Source organism: Canis lupus, chromosome 12 (genome assembly GCF_011100685.1).
Source record: "Canis lupus familiaris isolate Mischka breed German Shepherd chromosome 12, alternate assembly UU_Cfam_GSD_1.0, whole genome shotgun sequence".
NCBI classification, from domain to species: Eukaryota; Metazoa; Chordata; class Mammalia; order Carnivora; family Canidae; genus Canis; species Canis lupus.
In genome coordinates this window covers 41,601,483-41,620,757 of record NC_049233.1, presented here as the reverse complement: position 1 = coordinate 41,620,757, position 19,275 = coordinate 41,601,483, and the positions used below count along the sequence as shown (strand labels likewise).

The 19,275-nt window shown below is 34.5% G+C and overlaps 1 protein-coding gene and 1 long non-coding RNA gene across 2 annotated transcripts in view; both read right to left on the bottom strand.

Annotated features, from left to right (window-relative positions):
• Positions 1–19,275, bottom strand: part of LOC111098335 — a 472,612-nt gene that overhangs the window by 388,267 nt on the left and 65,070 nt on the right. The gene's annotated exons all lie outside the window — the stretch shown is intronic.
• Positions 8,718–9,108, bottom strand: LOC100685892 (40S ribosomal protein S17-like). The gene is given in 2 exon segments (XM_038554609.1): positions 8,718–8,808; positions 8,810–9,108. Coding segments are annotated over 2 exon segments (390 nt in total).

Genomic DNA, 19,275 nt, shown 5'->3' with positions numbered 1-19,275 from the left:
GAGGTAGGAATGAGCCTGGCAAGTTCAAAGATCTCAAATAAACCCAGTGTAACTGGAATATAGTGAACAAGTAAAATAGTTTAAAATAAAGTCAGAAAAAGAAAATGTAAACTAGCACTGTTCAACATAAATATAATGTGAGCCAAAAAAATTCATCCACATTTATAATTTTAAGTGTCCTAGTTATCACATTTTTAAAAAGTAAAAGGAAGCAGGTAAAATTAATATTAGTACTATATTTCCACTATAATTCCAAGATATTATCCTTTTAGTCTATAATTACTATTTGAAAATTATCAATAACATTTTTTAAAGATTTTCTTTATTTATTCATGAGAGAGACACACAGAGAGAGAGGCATAGACACAGGCAGAGGGAGAAGCAGGCTCCACGCAAGGAGCCCAATATGGAACTCGATCCTGGATTTCCAGGATCACACCCTGGGCCGAAGGCAGGCGCCAAACCGCTGAGCCACCCGGGCTGCCCTATCAATAACATTTTTATATTATTTCCTCACTAAGACTTTAAACCTCCTATAGAATTTATATATATGTGTGTGTATATATATATATATATATATATATATATATGTATATATGATATAATTTAAGTGTGTGTATATATATATATAACATACATCTCTTTATATATATTTATATATATAAAACATACATCTCTTTTTTGCCTAGCATTAATCCAAGTGCTCAATAGTCACATGTGGCTAGGCGCTACCATACTGGACAGTACACTAGATCAGGTTGGCCTTTTAAGTCATTGTAAGGTTTGCAATTTAATATAAATAGAGTGAGAACCTATTGGGTAGTTTTCAATGAAAGGATAACATAATATGAATTGCCTGCTGATAATTGATAGATTTTTTTCTAACATTAAAACATTATAAAAAGATATGCTAGAAAATATTTTGGTATGATATATGATCTTAACATTTTTACCCCAAAATATAATCAGTGATACTGTACTAGTTATTAGGAATAACAAAATATATATAGAAACCAACCAATTCTCAGCACTCTACCATTATCTTCCTGGTTCCAATTCACCATCACCTTTTATCTGGATAAGAGCTGTTTATTCCTCTTGCCCTTCAGCCATCTATCCTCAACTCAGCAGCCAGAATGATCTTATTAATACCTAAACCAGATCATAAAGCCCTCAGTGGCTCCCTGTCTCCCTCCTTATGTGTCCCACTGAGGCCCTACCTACCATGGCCTCCTGTTATATCTGTGACTTCAACCTCTAGTTGCTGCCTCATTCACTCTCCTTCAACCTCTCTGGGCTTCTTGATGTTCTGAGAACACACCAGGCAACTTCCTGCCCCACGACTTCACCCTGGTCCTTGTCTCTTTCCCTAGAAATATGACTCTTGACCTCACTTCCTTCTGTTTTTTGGTCAATTATTTAATTTTTAGTGACATTTACCAACCACTCTATTCAAAAGAGTACTCATACCACCCTCTTCATATCACCCTCCTGCTTTGACTTTCCAATAGCACTTATTATCATATGGAACCTTTTATTTTTTTACTTTTGTTAGTTTATAGACTCTTTCATATGATAAGCTCACTGGGGCAAGGGATGGTTATAAGTCCTTTTTATCTCTATACTCTCAGGGCTGACAAAATTGCCTGGCACACAGACATAATCAATAAACTTTTGATAAATTATGATTTGGTCAACGTCTATCATCCCCACTATATTTCAAGCCTCTGTGTGGAAAGGACCATGTCCTCTGTTTGCTTATAATTATATCTCCAGGCACTAGCATCCAAAAACTATGCATTCATTTTGTAGAAATTCCATCAAAAGGGACACCTGAGTTGCTCAATCAGTTAAGCATCTGCCTTTGGCTCAGGTCATGATCCCAGGATCCTGGGATCAAGGCCCACATTGGCCTCACTGCTCAGCAAGGAGTTTGCTTCTTCCTTTCACTCTTCTCCTCCCCACTGTTTAAAAAGGAAATTCAATAAAAATATGTTAAATAATACACTCATTCCCCTATATCAGATAACACTACAAAGAAAAGAATAATTATTTCATGATAGTTGGGCAGAATGACAATATAAAAGTAATAGTTTGTAAAGAGGAACTTAAATGGGCTTTAAGTTATCACACTTCAAAGGTGAAGGTGGTCTGTTTATGGGGGCTATTTATATGGGCTGTTTATATGGGCTTTTCCAACTTTGGTTGGAAAAAGAAGAAAAGAGGTCTAAAAAATATTAACCTGAGTTTCCTTTATCTCCAATTATGACAGCCCTATTTCAAGTATATGAGCATGAACCTAGTAACATAGATCACCATCATTCACCATCATAGATCACCATCTAATGAAAAGAAATTAAGAAAGACAGGTGTGATTACCCAAGTGAAAATGCTCAAGTAGCTGACTATCAACTATTCTTATCTAGATAAGTAAGCATATGTTTCATTGTAAAACTGAGGATATCTATATACTTTCTTTTTTGTTTTCACCTAAATCTGTTATAGCTCAATTTTTAACTTGTTAAAATGCAGTTAAAGCAATTTTATAAAGGGGATTCAAATTTGTATATGATTTATGGCATTTTGTCACATAATGAATTTTTCAGGAGAACTGAAAACAATCAAAGATTTAATAATGTGCCCTGCCTCTGTGCCAATGTCAATAGGACATGCATTTTGGGTAATTTTTTTCCAAGTATGAGGTGGAATTTGCACTTTTCCACTCACACTGTCCTTTTCATGCTAATGGTACACATTAGCAAGGAGGTGGGTTGAGGTTAATGATGCAAGGATGACTAAATAAACTGGCCCACACAGGCACTGAATCCATAAACGTGACTTCATTCATATGGTGCTTTAATCAACTGAATAAGCAACCACAGCTAATTAACCACTCTACCACTCACACACCTCTAACCTACAAATCAATCCATTCATTGTCTCTCTGCACCATTGAAATACTTTTCATTTAGGGATGGGCTTAATTAACAGTCAATGCCACAAAACAGCCATAAAAAAATTGCATCATATAGTTTTTCCTTTCTGTTCTTTTCCACAGAACAAGAGTATGCTAAGAAAATTATTGTCTTCTCAAATTGACAATCTCATGAATGACAATAACACCAGAATTAACACAAATCATAATATCTGATTGGTCTAAAGAAGCAGCACAGTGTAATAGAAAGGCAACCTAATAGAAAGGGGTAGACCCTTGAAGATTCAACTTTTGGCTCTGCCTCTTCCTGCTGTATGACTCTTGGACAGCAAAGTTTCTCTCAGCCATAATTCCCTTATCTAAGAAAATGGAGTAATGACATTACTATGAGAATTAAATGGCCTGATGGACATTAAGTGCCTGGTATACTGTAGCCATTCAATGAGTTTTATTATTATAGACACATTACTGTAGTAGCTATGTTAAGGACAGATTAAATAAATCCAAAATGGAGGAAGGAGAACTAGCAAGTGGTCGTGGAGGGTGGGGGATGATGTTGCAATAAATCTGGTCTCAAAAACAGAATTGTAAGACATTGAGGAAACAAAATCAACAGTTTTCTGGCACAACGTGAGAAACTGTGGAGTGGTGAGGTAGTGAAATGCAAGGAATGGGTGACTAAGAAAGGAAAGTCTAAAGTGGCTTTCACCAAGAGGTTAGTCTACAGAGTTCTGGAAGAAGGAGAGGTGATAAGACCAGCAAAATTACATGAAGGTTACATGAAGAATTGTCTTTATTTTAAAATCCAGTTTTCTCAGCTTTTGGGCTCTGAATCCCTGGGAGCTAGAGACATGTAAATCTATATGAACTCCAAACTACTGTTGTAGATAAAATAAATACTATTCCCCTCATGTATTTTACCACTATCTTTCACATTTATGTCAAGGCTGTAGTGATTAATACATTAAAATTTCTTACACAGACATTCTAAAATGTAACTTGCAACTTTTTTTTGTTTGTTTTTCTTTTTTTTTTTGTCAAGTATCATGTCATGTTTTGGTAAATGGACCAGAATATGATTATCTCTTTTTATTTTCCTTAAGAATGGTCCTCGTTCTTAAAAATAATTGTAATTATTAACCACTTTCAGAAATTATTCTGGTTATTTGAGATTCAATAAATATTCCATAATCATAATTCAATTATGATTCCATAATTATTCCATAATTCATAAATATTCCATAAATATTCCATAATCATTCTGATTACTTGAGATTCAATAAATACAACCATAATAGAGAGAAATTGACAGGGAAGTCATAGAATATTCTGCTGTATCCAAACAATGTCATTTTGTTTGGTAATTGTTTTTCTTTGCATCAATTATTTCAGTCACTGTGACTATTCCCATAAATATTTGTACACAGCTGGACATAATTTTGTGGCGCTCATTTCCCTGTTAAAACCTCTATTCAACCCAAAGGACTTCCAACAAGTACTTGAGTGGAGATTCCTCCAGGTAATTGCAATAGAATCTGTATTCCCTTGTGAAAAGACTTAGCTTGATTGATTATGAGAAAAATAACGTTAATCTAAAAACAGAGGGAAATGCTAAATAGAGAGATGAGTTGCAAACACTGCCTGCCTGCCATTTTGACACACCCAAGGCATTAGTCATTGGATCTGCATTTTCAGTTAGGTTGTACATAGCAAAGAAAAGTGAGTGTTATCCAAGTCAGTAAGGATATGGGGAAATAATTGCTACCAGCTCATCTTTCACCACCAACCCATTTCACAGCCTATTTAATAGCTCTCCAGAAAAGAAATTGAGTAAGAACAAATATTCAACAATTATTTGAATAGGATGACAGTTTTACTTATTTTATTTTATTTTGTTCCTGGAAACTAGAACAAGAGTATTTCTAGTTAGTTAAGTCATTTGGAATGTGCATTCTCCTTCCCTACCTACTTTATTGCTGCCACAACCACCACCACCACCACCACCCTACATATACATACACACATACCACACACACACACACTTTTTTGTTTGAAAGTATTTTTGTGGAGCTAATATTTGAAAGTTCTTTTTATCACATGGTATACATTGTCATCTCTACAGTTGTGCTTTTGAAAACCAAGGACAACAGTTATGGACTTTTGTCTTTGGTGAAAATAGCAGAGGTGAATTTGAGACCAAATTTAACTACTCCACCAGAGAGGTGTAAGAGGCTCCAAAGTTAGCAAAAATTTTAGAGGACTAAGAGTCAAAAAGCCAGGCCTAAATCCAGCTCAGCTACAGCTGGGACCTAACCTGAAGCCAGTCGCTTTGGTAATCTCGGCCTCTGATTACTGGCACAGGATGAGGGTCTAACAGTGGATGATGTCTGTAGCCTCTTGCAGCTGTTGAATTCATTGCTTCTCTGAGCTGCCTGTCCATTCATTCAAGGTCCTCCACATTTGTATTTTCCCAGGCAAAAGACAGCCAGGCTCAGCAGCACTCTGGTCCTAAGAAACTGCCTAGGCCTCATCTAAAGAACACAAGTTTAGATCCTTTCTGCATTTGTCTTATCCTGTGATGGAAACCTAATTCAAACACGTATTTTGCCAAAGAAGCATGTGTAGAAAAATACATGTAAAAATGTGAGTAGAATGAGGCTATGTATACAGGCCATATCAAACTTCTAGCTGATATTCAGTCAAAACAGGAAAATACCTGAAATACTGTTGAAAGGAAAATTGAAACAAATGACCTATGCAGTCAAAATAGTTACCTGGAAAGGTTAAAACAGAACAATAATTACCAAAGTATACTCCATAAGATGTTAAATGTGTCCCTGTTCTTAAAAAGAGAGAAAGAGAGAAGTGGTTATTGTGACCAAATTAGTTTGGGACTAAGTGGGTTAAATGAGTTAAATAGAGTGTTTTTTGTTTTTGTTTTTGTTTTTACAGGACCTCTGAATATGGTATGAAGGTTTTCCCAAATTTACTTACCATGGAACCCTTCTTCCCCAAAATATCCCATAAGATCACTGTGGAAGATCCTATAAGATATACTAAGATAAATAAGGGGAAAAGTACATTGACAAAACATGTCAAATTGTTTTCTAATATTCACTAGTGAATTAACATATTATCTTTAAGAAAGACATATCCAAAGTTGATATCTACTCGAGATTTTATTAAGCTTGGATCAAAATCATTTGTTTCAAACTGACATTTGTCAAATGTCTAGGTTATTCTCAAAATCCCTACTATTATATTCCAATACAAATATTCTATGCATACCTTTATAAAATAGACTTTGATATTTACAGACTGAAGAGCTGAATAGAAATAAGAGAAAAATGATTTTTAAAGTGATCTATGTTTGTCTTCCATGGAATTTTTTCCATCTTTTTAAAAAGAAGTTCCTTGGCCAATTCTGGCATCTCTCGGGAAATTACAAGCCAGGGTAAACCAGGAGCCTGCTATAACACTTCATTCTTATGCATCATTGAAAAGGCATGTACGCTTCGTGTGATTCCAATAACACTAGGCATACTGAGAACGGGGGTTATGTTAGGACCCCATAAATAATGCTTCATCTCATCACTTAGGTTTGACAAAGAAACCTTGTGCAAGAGAGAAGTTACATTTTAGAATAAGGTGTCCTACTTTGTGAATATGTTGAAGATTTCAAGCCTACAACCACAAAGATGAAGGAGTTGATAAAACTATACCCTTACTTTAAAAAGAAGTGGAGATTGATTTTTTTTTTCAGAAATGATAGCTGAGAGTATGAGAGTTTGATCCATAAGAGTATATAGTAATACTATAAAAATGAGAGAGATGAGGCATACATGTTTGGTCCAAGGACAATATGCCAGAATCAAAGGGAAGATATAACTATGAGGACAGCGCAATGTCAGTCACTAAATCCCCTGGTGTCAGAACTTAGAGACCCATGGTTAAGTACCAAAACATGGAAGCATCTACTAAAGAGCATATAAAAACAAGAATACCTGGGACAGATCTAGAGTACACAAGACAACTGCAGAATTGGGGCTAGTCTTAGCCCCAACAGTAGGAGATATTGATGGCTGATGCCATGACAGATTCATCAACACACTCAGCAATAGGCATTGGCAGCCTAGGCACCAAACACTGTTACTTCTAGAATCATCTCCATAGGGTTGCACTGGCAGCAAAGCTGTTATTTTTCATACCAGAAGGCAGTAAATAGACTATATAGAATCAGGATAATATATATATATATATATATATATATATATATATATATATATATATATATATATAATATGGCATAGGATACCATTTGGTAGTTAAAAGATTAAATTTGCTGATTGTAGATGATATACACCTTAATAATGCTATAACCATTTAGTAGACATCTAAGGATGGTCTAGAGTTCTCCCACATAGGAGCTGTGTGAGAGAAATAATAACTTGCAAAAATCATAACATTCTATTTTTATCCCCATGCTGGTGAGGCCTGAGAATTAAGAATTACATAAGAAAGAATTGCATAATATTGAAAAAGCTTGTATTGGAAGAGTCCTGGCTGGCTGTGGCAGTCTTTGTAAACAATGGAAAATCTCATTTAATTGAATTGGCTTAAGTTTGGTCCATTGTGAGAGGCTGTGAATTTGATAACCTATTAAGGTCATCTCCCTAATCACCACAAATGTCCTAATGAATACTGCATTTTTTTCACCTTACTCCCAAAGATCAGAGCACTTTGGCTTAGTCCTAGTTAAGTTTTGTCATTTCCAAGCTATATATTCTAGAGTGTAATAAAAATGCATTTTGATCATAGCCATAATGATGGTCCACTTGAACATTTTTTAATAACAACAAATAATTCTTATAAAGGTAGCTCATATTTTTATAGCATGCTAGGTATTTCAAAGTTCCTTCATGTGATCACCTTATCCTATAAGAAGAGAGAAGACATTTGGTAGATAAGGAAACAAATTTGTTGAATTGGCCAATGACAAGCAATTACTGAATGACAACATTGGGTTGAGAACTGCCATCTCTGGACTGCTAGTCTAAGCCAACTCAATGAACCATACCAGACCGCCTCCTCTCCAGCACCTTTTCCCAATCTTTCAGTCAATTCAACAAGCTCAAATGTCATCCAATATCACTGTACCAAAAAATCTAAAACAATGAACTTCATTTAGCTGTATTACCAAGAAGCATTAGACAGTGAAATCTCCCTGGGGGTTTAAATTCTTTTAAAGTAAAAGACGCTGTTTTTCTTTGAGTTTTCAACCTTTGCTTTATTAGTGTCTTTAATGAAATGAATGCCAACACTGGTTTATTTGTTTCTCTCCTAGACATTCTTACAAAACACTCAGTGGTGTGTTCTCAAGCTGTAATGCCATTCTTTCCATGAGTTGCACAACCCAACAACCCAGCCAGAAGACAGACAAGGTATCCCCCATAGAGGTCAAGTTACTTTGCCAGTTTATGCCTCCAGCATGAGGAATGACCACATTGTAATAAAAACTAATTGACTACATGATAGAAATAGACATCAAGGGAAAAATAGACTTTCACAATAGTTAGAATGTTTGTTCTTCCCTTGAGGAGGCAAATATTAAGGTTATTTCTGTTGTTGATCAGTCATACAGACACACACATGCATACACACATACACATATCCAATCTACTCCTCATAAAAATAATCTCATTAGCCTCAGTCAGGGGAACCTCTATATGAAAATTTTTTTCTCCCAAGGTTTATGGAGGATACTACAGCACAACCAAAAGATTCAAACAACTCCACGTGATGTTTTGAAATGTATCCCAGTTGTAGGCTGAGTGACCTGCAGGCTGAGCAGACTGCCAAATTTCAAGAGCCTCGGGATCTATTTCAATGATCTCCTAATCCAGAGCTGAGACCTCAGAAACATAATTAACTCTTCTTTTTCTCTCCTCCTTCTGCAGTTTGATGCAGATACCCATCACCAGGCCCCTCTGATTCCATCCCATCAGATATTTGACATACCCTCCAATCTTGCTACAGAGCTTCTTGTTAGGAATAGTAATGATCTCCCCATACAGGGGATTGTTGGTATAGAAGTCACTGCCCAGGTGAGTATGGTACTTCTCCGTGAGGACCCTGGCCACCTTCTTCATGGTTTTGGTGCAAATACAGCCCATGTTGGTGAGTCCCTGGTAACAGAGCTCCATATGACTTGTTTTTGGAGATCAACTCAAATAACTCAATGGGAAATAATTCAACCTAAAGCCAAGAATTACAAGAATGATAAAGATGTCCACCATGCCATGATACCTGGAAATTCCCAAAGTTTGTGTCACATATTGTTGGTTTAAGAGTTTATACACCCCAATACAAAGGAAACTACACAAATGATATTATTTGTAATTATCTTCTTTTAAATAATGAAATGGACCATGATCCTTCCTTTTCCTTTTGATACTCTCCAGATGAATAAAATGATTCATATTAAATTCATATTAGCTTTGTATTATCACAGATTTTTCTTCTTTTTTGTATCTTCATCCTTGTGACTATACTTTAATATAACTTCATTAAAGGGGTGACTGGGTGGCTCAGTCAATTCAGTGTCAGACTCTTGATTTCTATTCAGGTCACGATCTCAGAATTGTGAGATCAAGCCACACTTCAGGCTCCCTGCTCAGCAGGGAGTCTGCTTCTCTACTTCCTCTCCCATTACCTGCCCACCACCCCATCAGCTCACGTGCTCTCTCTCTCTAAAATAAATAAATAAATATAAATACAAATATATATATGTAGATACATATACATATATACATATATATAAAACTTCATTAAATTCAAGGGACAATTTGGGTAATAAGAGCATATACATCCAAAGAGTCCTCGTATTGAACTCATCCAAAGAATGCAAGCAATGACATTTTTAAAGCTTTTGCAATGGACACTGTAAATCACACACAAGACACAAGTCTTTGGTCATCTTCATGATTATTCTTAACAGAATTATCTAAACCAAAATATCCAGGATAATGAGAAACTCTTTTGATTATAATGTTTTAAATCACATTTTATATGGGAATGTAGAAATATATATATTATATATGCACTACATACACACACACATACACGCACATATATATATAAAAGAATATAAAAGATTCTTTTCAGAGGGCCTTCTCTTTGTTATTTCCTGATCATATAAAAAATACAATTTTATTTTGAATGTAGTAAAACCTCATTAGAATATTGTGAAAAATTTTCAAAATATTTTATATAATACAGAACATTGCAAAAATGCATTAATATAACTTATCCTAATAGCTGGAACGCTAATGTTTTTAATTCATTCAAAATCTCTCTCCTTTAGTTCCTGAGCTACCTAGACAGAGTTTAGAAGTCCTAAAATTTTAGTACTGGTTTTTCACCCAGTAGCTTTTGAGGTTTTCATGGGATTCAAGTTTGAAGAAAGAAATTGTGCAGATAGAATCTCTTAGAATTGACTTCACAGGCATGTGGTGATCATACAGCAGAATTTCTGCCTAGGGATTAGGGGGAATATATATTAAAAATATAGCCAAGCTCTAGACAGCAACCATAGTAGAAGGTCTGCAAGCAGAAATAGGAACACCTAAATATCTCTTTTGCTCCCTCTGCTGGTTGGTTTCATAAAATAAAGAATGAGCGCTTTGATCTCTTTCCAGAAATGCTGATGCATTTTCATTTTACCAGACTTGCAAAATTTGGGCGTCAAGACTTGTCTATTTGGTTTGTTATGATTGAGTTGTTGAGCTTTTGCTTGTCCAGATTATAAATGAGTGTGAAATATTAGGTGGAAATAGATACCATGGAAATGGCAGTTCTATTAGATTAACAGACCAGTGGTTACTGAGCATGACACAAATGGGAATATGACATACTCATCTAAAAATAAAATGATCTCAAAGAGGGTAAAATAGCATATACAAAACTACTTAATAATAAGCCAAACTATGATTTGAAACTAACCTTACAACTTCAGAAAGTGGGAAAATTTCATAAATAAGAGATAAGAGTTGTGTGAAGACTTAAAAATGAGCGATATAGAACACAAGCTAGAAAGTAATAGGAGTGATTGTTGAGAGAACAAGATACACTATCATCAATAATCCAATCTGTGACTTCTCCACCCAAGCACAACCTTCTTCCTATACATACTATTGTAAACAATAGCAACAACAGTATTCTCATACCTAGCATAAAGAAAATATAGACATTCAAAATTAAAACATGAGCAACCTGTCCTCAAAAGTGAATACCCACAATAATTCAGTAATCATAGCTATCTCTGCAGGATAATCAGTCCTTCTCTATCTAGGTTCAGTCACAAGACAGTATTCTGCTACCTATGGTTCAGACAATAAAGTTAATCATCAATAATACACTCTCTATAAATATACTAGAGAAAGACTAGGAAGAAAATATATTTGAGACTATTACAGGGTCCTTCCACACCAAGACAAATCTTTCCTTTCATTTAAGGAACTCTAAGTCTATGATCTGATTCAGGTTAGGCAAGTAGGGGAGGGACCATGAATTTCCAATGTAGTGGTCCACTCATGCCACTACCAATCCTAGAGGGTTTTTAAAAAGACCTTAGTGAGATATCAGTGATTTCAGCTCTGGAATCCCAAGGATCAATTAGCCACTTCTGAAGTTTTCTGTATGTTAAACTTTATTATCATCACTCTCACCCTGCCAATTACCCTGGGAACCACATCATCTTGCTTTCAGTTGAGTGCTATCTGGCCTCAGTCAACATGGAAGGCCAATGTATGTGGTGTTATTATCCCAGCATAGAGATGATAACCACTTAAGTCTTTTACAAGAATGCTGCACTCCCTTCACTAGTGAATTTCCTAGTGTCTAGTGAGGAATGTGTTTCCTATAGCTTCTTGAAGAACAAGCTGGAAGATACCAAATCTCCCTAAATTCTTTGTATTTCTCATTCTACAAGATACCATCCTCTGGCATTTATCTTCATTTGGCACATTCCATTGGTGAGTCCAGGTTTTAGGCAATCAGGCAAACAAAATCATTTCTAGGTGCTTAAGCTAGGATGTTGAATCTATCTACTACTATCTATTGACTTCTACATTTATTGATGCATCTATTCATTTATTCAACAAATATCTATCCAGTTTTCACTGTCAGGTATCTGACAATATTTTAGGTACTGGAAATATAGCATGGGTAGAGTAAGCAAAACCCCCTGGCCTCCTGGAGTCTACATTTGATGGAGTCTACAATAAACAAATATGTTAAAATACATTGGAAGATGACTAGTTTAGCATGGTAGAAAGAAACAAAGCAGATTAAAGGCAATTGGGGGCATTGTAGTGTGTAAATTTAAGTAGGAGGGATCAGATTAAGCAACTCTGAGAAAATGACATTGAGCAAAGTGAAGAATTAAGACAAATATCCAAGGGAAGAGCATGCCAGGCAGAGAGCACAGCAAATGCAAAGCTTCAAGGCTTGTGTAAGATCAACAAGGTGGCCAGTGGTGTTTAGAACAAGGTGAGCAAGTGGGAGAATGACTGTTAGCATTATATTTTAGATAAACTCATAGTTTGGGAAATGAAAGAGAATATGAGTCCCATTTTCCTTTCTCTCAAAACTCAGTTTCGGATTTGTTAGTAAAGTGTGCCGAAACTTACCATTTTATATTAGTAAATACTTCATGGCAACCAGCTTATCACTAGTTATCTAAAATATAGGAGTTAAATTAGTAAGAATAATTCAGAGCTGTTCTTTCCTTCTTACTCAACTCATAACAAGTTTATCAATCATCTATTATGATTCTCTCTAATAACCACAAGCTATGAGGAAATTATCACCATGAGCTGAGTATATATTAACAAGTAGGGATATAATGATAAGACTTAAGTGCCATGATCAAGAGTAATTAAGGTTTCTTTTCAAATAAAGCAGTATTTTCAAAGAGCTTGTTAAAAGGTCTGGCAACATCTTCTATCTTGTCAATAAACATATCTATTTTTTATAGTTTGGCTTTTCTATTTTTAATTGGCATGCTTTAAGAGAAACATCCAAGTCATAGCTTTTGAAAGGGGAAATTAATTATTGATTGGCCTCTAGGCAAATAACTTAATTAAAGCTATATGCAGAGTGCCTGGTTAGTTTAAGAAATTGAATATAGAAACTCATTTCTTGTTTAAAAAAATTGTGGTTCACCTCAGTTATTAAAATAGATTCTATTTTGTGGAGACAATAATATGGAATAAGCATTCATTAATAGTCAATAGCAGCATTTTTATGTAGCAAAGCCTCTTGACTAAGCCAGAACTGCAGTCTCGTGTTAATGGATGTTGTGATAAAGAGATGACTTTTTCAGTAAATTTTCCAAAGGTAATCTGCTGGTCTAAAACTAGTCATTTATACAGAGATTAAGTAAATTCAGATGGAAATGATAAAACTTCTTATACTCCATTTCAGTGGAAAGTTTAATTTTCACTTTATTAGTTTAATCTAGCATATGTTTGCTACATATTGTATTAAATTATTTACAAACATAATCTGATGTCATCATCATCATAACAATACTATCAGGCAGGTATTATTATCCCCATTTTACAGATGAGGAAACTTTCAAATAACATTTATATTGGTTAATTATTTTTAAAAGATATACCTTAATTACCAACCCTTAATGTATAATATGAATACATTAAATAATTTCAAACCTCCCAAATCTTAAGACTGTAGTTTCACATAGTCCTAAAATTTTCTTACATGCCAAAGAAACCTGTTCTGGTAACCTCATCTCATTCCAGGAAAATTTTATCCCTAAAAAATACACTTCCATAAAAGACAATCCACACAAAAATTCTATTCTTTTTACACATGGATAACAGTTTCTCTCTAAAACCAAATGGAAAACCACTTTTTAGGTAAAAAATAATACATTTTTTAAAATTTGATCAAAAATTTTAATCCTTACATTAAATGCTTTCCATTGTTTCTTTGTGAAATCTTTAACCAGATCTCAGAATAGGACTTGCCTCCTGGTTTAATTATACTGTTTAGAATCTTCAAATTTCCCTCTTGGGTGAATATAAGAGGTATAAAATAAAGGGCAGAACCCTCTGAGCTTCCTCATAGAGGTTTATCGGTCTCCTTTAGTTCCATCTGTAAAGTACTCAAGATAAAAATAGACTAAACCTGATGAATAAGGAAAAGGCAGCTGGGGTTACCAGCTGCACATGAGCCAGAATTAGACAGGTCCTAAAAAACAAGCTCACTATTGTGTTCACAGCAATGTCTCTTATGTATCCAGCACTGCATATGTTTCCTGATTTAAGCTTCCTAAAAGGTCTAAAAATTAGGCAGAGTAAGTACATCCATCCCCATTCCCCATGAGGATACTGAGGCTCAAAGTGATTTCAGTGACTTGTCTGATGTTACCAGCAAAGCTAAGGCTTGAACCCAGGTCTCTAATTCCTGGCAGACATGCCACTGCACTAGATGACTTCTATTAGGGAATAAATAAATAGATAAACAGGTACACATCAAATAATCCTTTTCCTGTCTGGGTAATAGTATTGTACTCCACAGAGGCATGAGCCCTGGTGACAGTGATGGTTAAATTAGCATTAAGATTATAGAACTACTAGATGAAGGAGTCTATGAAAGGAGGAATAATAAAGACTTATGTGAAATTTTGAAGGTTTGCTATTAGGTGCATACTCAAGATACAATTGTGATGTCTTCATGATAAATTGATAGTTTTATGTCTATAAAATACTGAGTTTCATTTATGATCTCCCTTTGCCTTCATCTATTTGCTCTGAAATATAAATTGTTTGGTGGTGATACAGTCACACCAGGTTTCTATGATTTATGTTAACATAGTGTATTTTTCCATCTCTTTATTTTCAGTTTAGCTCTGTCCTTATATTTAAGATGTATGCTGTAAATCACTGTATTTGGATTTTATTTTGATGTACTTTCTCCATAATCTGGCTTTCTCTGCCTTTTAATTGGATCATTTAGTTCATTTACATTTAATGTAACTATTAATATAGTTGGGTTTAAACCTACCATCTATTTGTTTTCTATTTGCCTTATCAGGATTTTTTTCTTTACCCTTTCCTGACATCCTTTGAGCAAAATATTTCCAGTATTTCTGTTTTGCATTACACTTCATATTTTCTATTAACTTCTTAGCTGTGTCACTACATTATTCCTTAGGTAGTTTCTGTAGTGATTACAATATGCATCCTTAATTTATCACAGGACACTTTTAATTAATATTATATCACTTCATAAATAATGTAACAACCTTACAATAGCATAATTCCATTTGTCTTATTACATCCTTTGTGACATTATACTCATACATTTTGCATCTATATAAACTATAAACCTTAGAGTTCTTTAGTTCTTTGTAATTATATTTGCTTTAGATAATCAATAGTCTTTTAAAGAAATAGTTTAGGAAGTCTTCTTTATTTACCGAATATTTATCTTTTACAATATACTTTATTGCTTACTATAAATTGGACTTCTATCTGGGACCGTTTTTTTTATCACAAAGAACGTCCTTTATTATTACAGTCGACCCTTGAACAACACAGGTTTGAACTGCTTGGGTCAATTTATATGCAGCTTATACTTAGTATTGTAAATGTATTTGTCTTCCTTGTAATTTTCTTAATAACATTTTCTTCTCTCTAGCTTACTTTATTGAAAGAATACTGTATATGATACATATATCATACAAAATATGGGCTAATCAACTGCTCCTGTTATTGAAAAGGCATCCAGTCAATAAGTAGGCTATTAATAGTTAACATTTTGGGGGACTCAAAAGTTTTGCACAGACTTTCAACTATGCAAGGAGTCAGTGCTCCTAACTTCCACATTGTTCAAGGGTAAACAATATGTACAATATAAACTGCTAGTGGTAGATTCTCTCAGCTTTTGTGTATGTTTGAAAAAAGTCTTAAGCTAACTCTCATTTTTGAAGACTATTTCTGCTGGATATAGAATTCTAAGTTATAATAGTTTTTTTTTTTTTTCCTTTTCACCGTTTTACAGATGTCCTTCCATTACTTTCTGGCTTCTGTTGTTTCTGATTACAAGTTGTCTTTCTTCCTATCTTGTTCATCTGAATGTATTGTTTCTTTTCTCCGTGGTTACTTTATAATTTTTCCCTGTATCTTTGGTTTTCAGCAAAGTCATTATGATGTGTCTCTGTGTGTATTCTTTCTATTTACCCTGCTTGTGATTCACTGAGTTTTTTGAATCTGTGAAGTATTAGTTTTAATTTATTTGAAACTTCTTGGCCATTACTTTTCAAACATGTGTCCCACTTTCTCCTCCCATTCTGGAATTCTAATTTAATGAATGACCATTTGATTTTGTCCCAAAGGTCTGATATGCTCTTCTGTTATTTTTTAAATTCATTCTTTTTTCTTTCTGTACTTCAGTTTGGATAATTTCTACTGACATATTTTCTAGTTCACTAATTCTTTGTCCTGTTCTGTCCAATCTGCTCTTAAGCCCACTGAATATTTTTCATTTCAAGTATTATAGTTTTCAGTTCAAAACTTACATTTGGTTCTTCTTTTAAAGTTTCCTTTTCTCTGCTGACATCCTTCATCTTTTCATCCATTTTGGCCACTTTTTCAAAGGCCATCCATTTCAAAGTCCTTTCCTACTAATTCCAATATCTTTGTCAGTGTGCTTCTGTTTTTAATTTTTATTATGAGCTCTATATTCCTGCTTTTGTCATGTTTTTTAGTTTTTATTTTTTTTTTATCAGTCATTGTGTAAGAAACAATAGTCAAGACCGAAAAAGGTGATATTTCCTACAGAAACAGCTCCTCTTTTCTTTGGCAGACATCTAGAGGGGCTGATCTCTTTGACTCAATAAGGAATTGAACACCATTGGGGCTGATTTTCTACTTCAACTGGTTTTAGTTCATTTCTGGTTTTAAGTGTCTTAAAGGTAGAATTAAGTGTGTCCTTCCACAGAAATCTGGGATCTAGGTACCTCATGAAATCTCTTGTTTTCCAGCCTAGCTCCCAAGTTTCCATGCAGCTGTTTATTCAGCAGAAATACTGCAGAAGAGTATTGGAAGGTAGGGTGGATAAACTCTGTGTTTGTATCTTCATGGGATTCCAATATGCCATGATACCACACTCATAATCATTGAAAGTTCAATTGGATTCATAGCTCTTTAATGGCTTTAAAGAAAATATATACATTTTTAGTTTACCCAGTTTAGTTTTCATTGTTATGTCATAAGCAGTGATCTTTTGTGACTCCCTACATTTTAACTTAAAGCAGAACCAACTATATGAAACGTAAAGGACATTCAGCCAGGTCTGAGTCAGTTGTTGTTTTTTTTTTTAAGATTTTATTTATTTATTCATGACAGACACACAGAGAGAGGCAGACACACAGGTAGAGGGAGAGGCAGGTTCCCTGAGTGGAGCCTGATATGGGACTTGATCCCAGGACTCCAGGACCATGCCCTGAGCTGAAGGCAGATGTTCAACCACCGAGCCACCCAGTGTCACATGGTCTGAGTCAGTTATAAAGGATTTACAACTTAAGCAGGAATTGTTATATAAATAGGAGTGTAACACTTTTCCTTTTAAATGGAGTGATTGAATAAAAAGAAACCTAGACTACACATAAAGAATATCTTACATGGCATTACCAAAAGAGGTCATAACTATTCTGTTCTTAAATTATGCAAAGAGACCAGTCTCTTTTTGTCTTAAATATCCAGATATTCCATTATTTTGAAACAGGGATAGATTTGGTGGCCATTTAAGGTCTTTTTCAGTCCCATGGTTCTAGAATTGATGAATCTCTTTCATCAAAAACCCTGCTAAATGGTACATAAATGAAAATAAAGAGTGTCAAAAAAGCAGTATAGAAAAGTGAAAAATGAAAAGAATTACTAATTATTTTTAAATAGAGGAGAAAAATAGAATGATAACAGTCATAATAATATATACATTTATGAATAGTTACTGCATACAGGGAACTGTGTATGCTTTACAAATGTATTTATTTTACAGAGTAGTAAATGGAGGTTCAAAGAATTAAGAAATGTGCCCAAAGTTATACAAACAGTGACTGAATCAGAATTTGAACTAAAGCCTGTCTAATGCCAAAGCATATGCTATTACCACTATAATGTACTGTCTTCCTAAAACTTTAATGCACACTTACAGATATCATTAGCTCTGGCAGTTACAATCAATGGTGTAGACTTAGAGGATGATATTACACATGATATTGCTTCAGTAAAAGTGAAGATCCTAGCTGATATCTGGTACATCTATTTATATCAGCTTTACAGGATTACATTTTTGTATTTTGAAAGAACTATTGTCCTAAGACTTAGTAGCAGTTTGTTTCATTATTTATTTTTTCTTATTATCTAAACTTTTAAAAGAAAAACTCGTTCCCAATGATTCAGAGCTTTGTGAAGAAAACATGACCTAGAATATAAAATTTCACATGCAAATGGAGGAGAAAAAATAGAACAGAAAATATATATATTTCAGAGTCTAAACTTCGAGGGGGGAAAAAAACCCTTAAGAAGTCAATCTTCACTATTAGTGACACCAATGACCAGTTTAGGTCAATGACATACAACTTAGGCAAAAGAATCTTTTTTCTCTCCTTATCTTTCACCTACATCTTCATGCATGATAATTCCTTAGCATCTCACCCTCCTTGCACTTCTCTCTCTCTCTCTCACTCTCACTCTTTCTCTGCCTGGTAACATTATTTCTTCAGTTTGATACCTTTCCTTATCTATTTTTCATGTCTAGTTTGCTATTCTTTGCATGGCTTTACAGTTTCCTAAGCCTCCTCCAAGTCATACTCACTCCTTGTTTATATCTTCCATCTTTTAGATGTTCATCGGTGCCTCACTGTGCTTGGCCATATGAAGCTTTTAGTCATTAAACACGATGTAGTAACCATACACAGTTTGAAACCTGCACATGCAGTCAGATGAACTGGTGGGAGAAACACATGTGTAGAAATATGGGAGGAGATGTAACCCTTGGGAAAATAAAATTTTCATTTGCCAATCTATTACTCATAGCAACTTCTCCACACAACCTGTAAATTGTTGTCAAAGGATTTTACTTTATTTTCCTTGGAGATAACAGTTTCTAAATTGTTCAGACATGATTTAGGCTACTCATAATTTTTATCTGAACTCATTAAATGACAAACCAATGAGTCAAATCATCAGTATTATTTCTTTCCATCAAGTAAAAGCTGGTAGTTTCCTGGATAAGAGGGTGGAGAATAG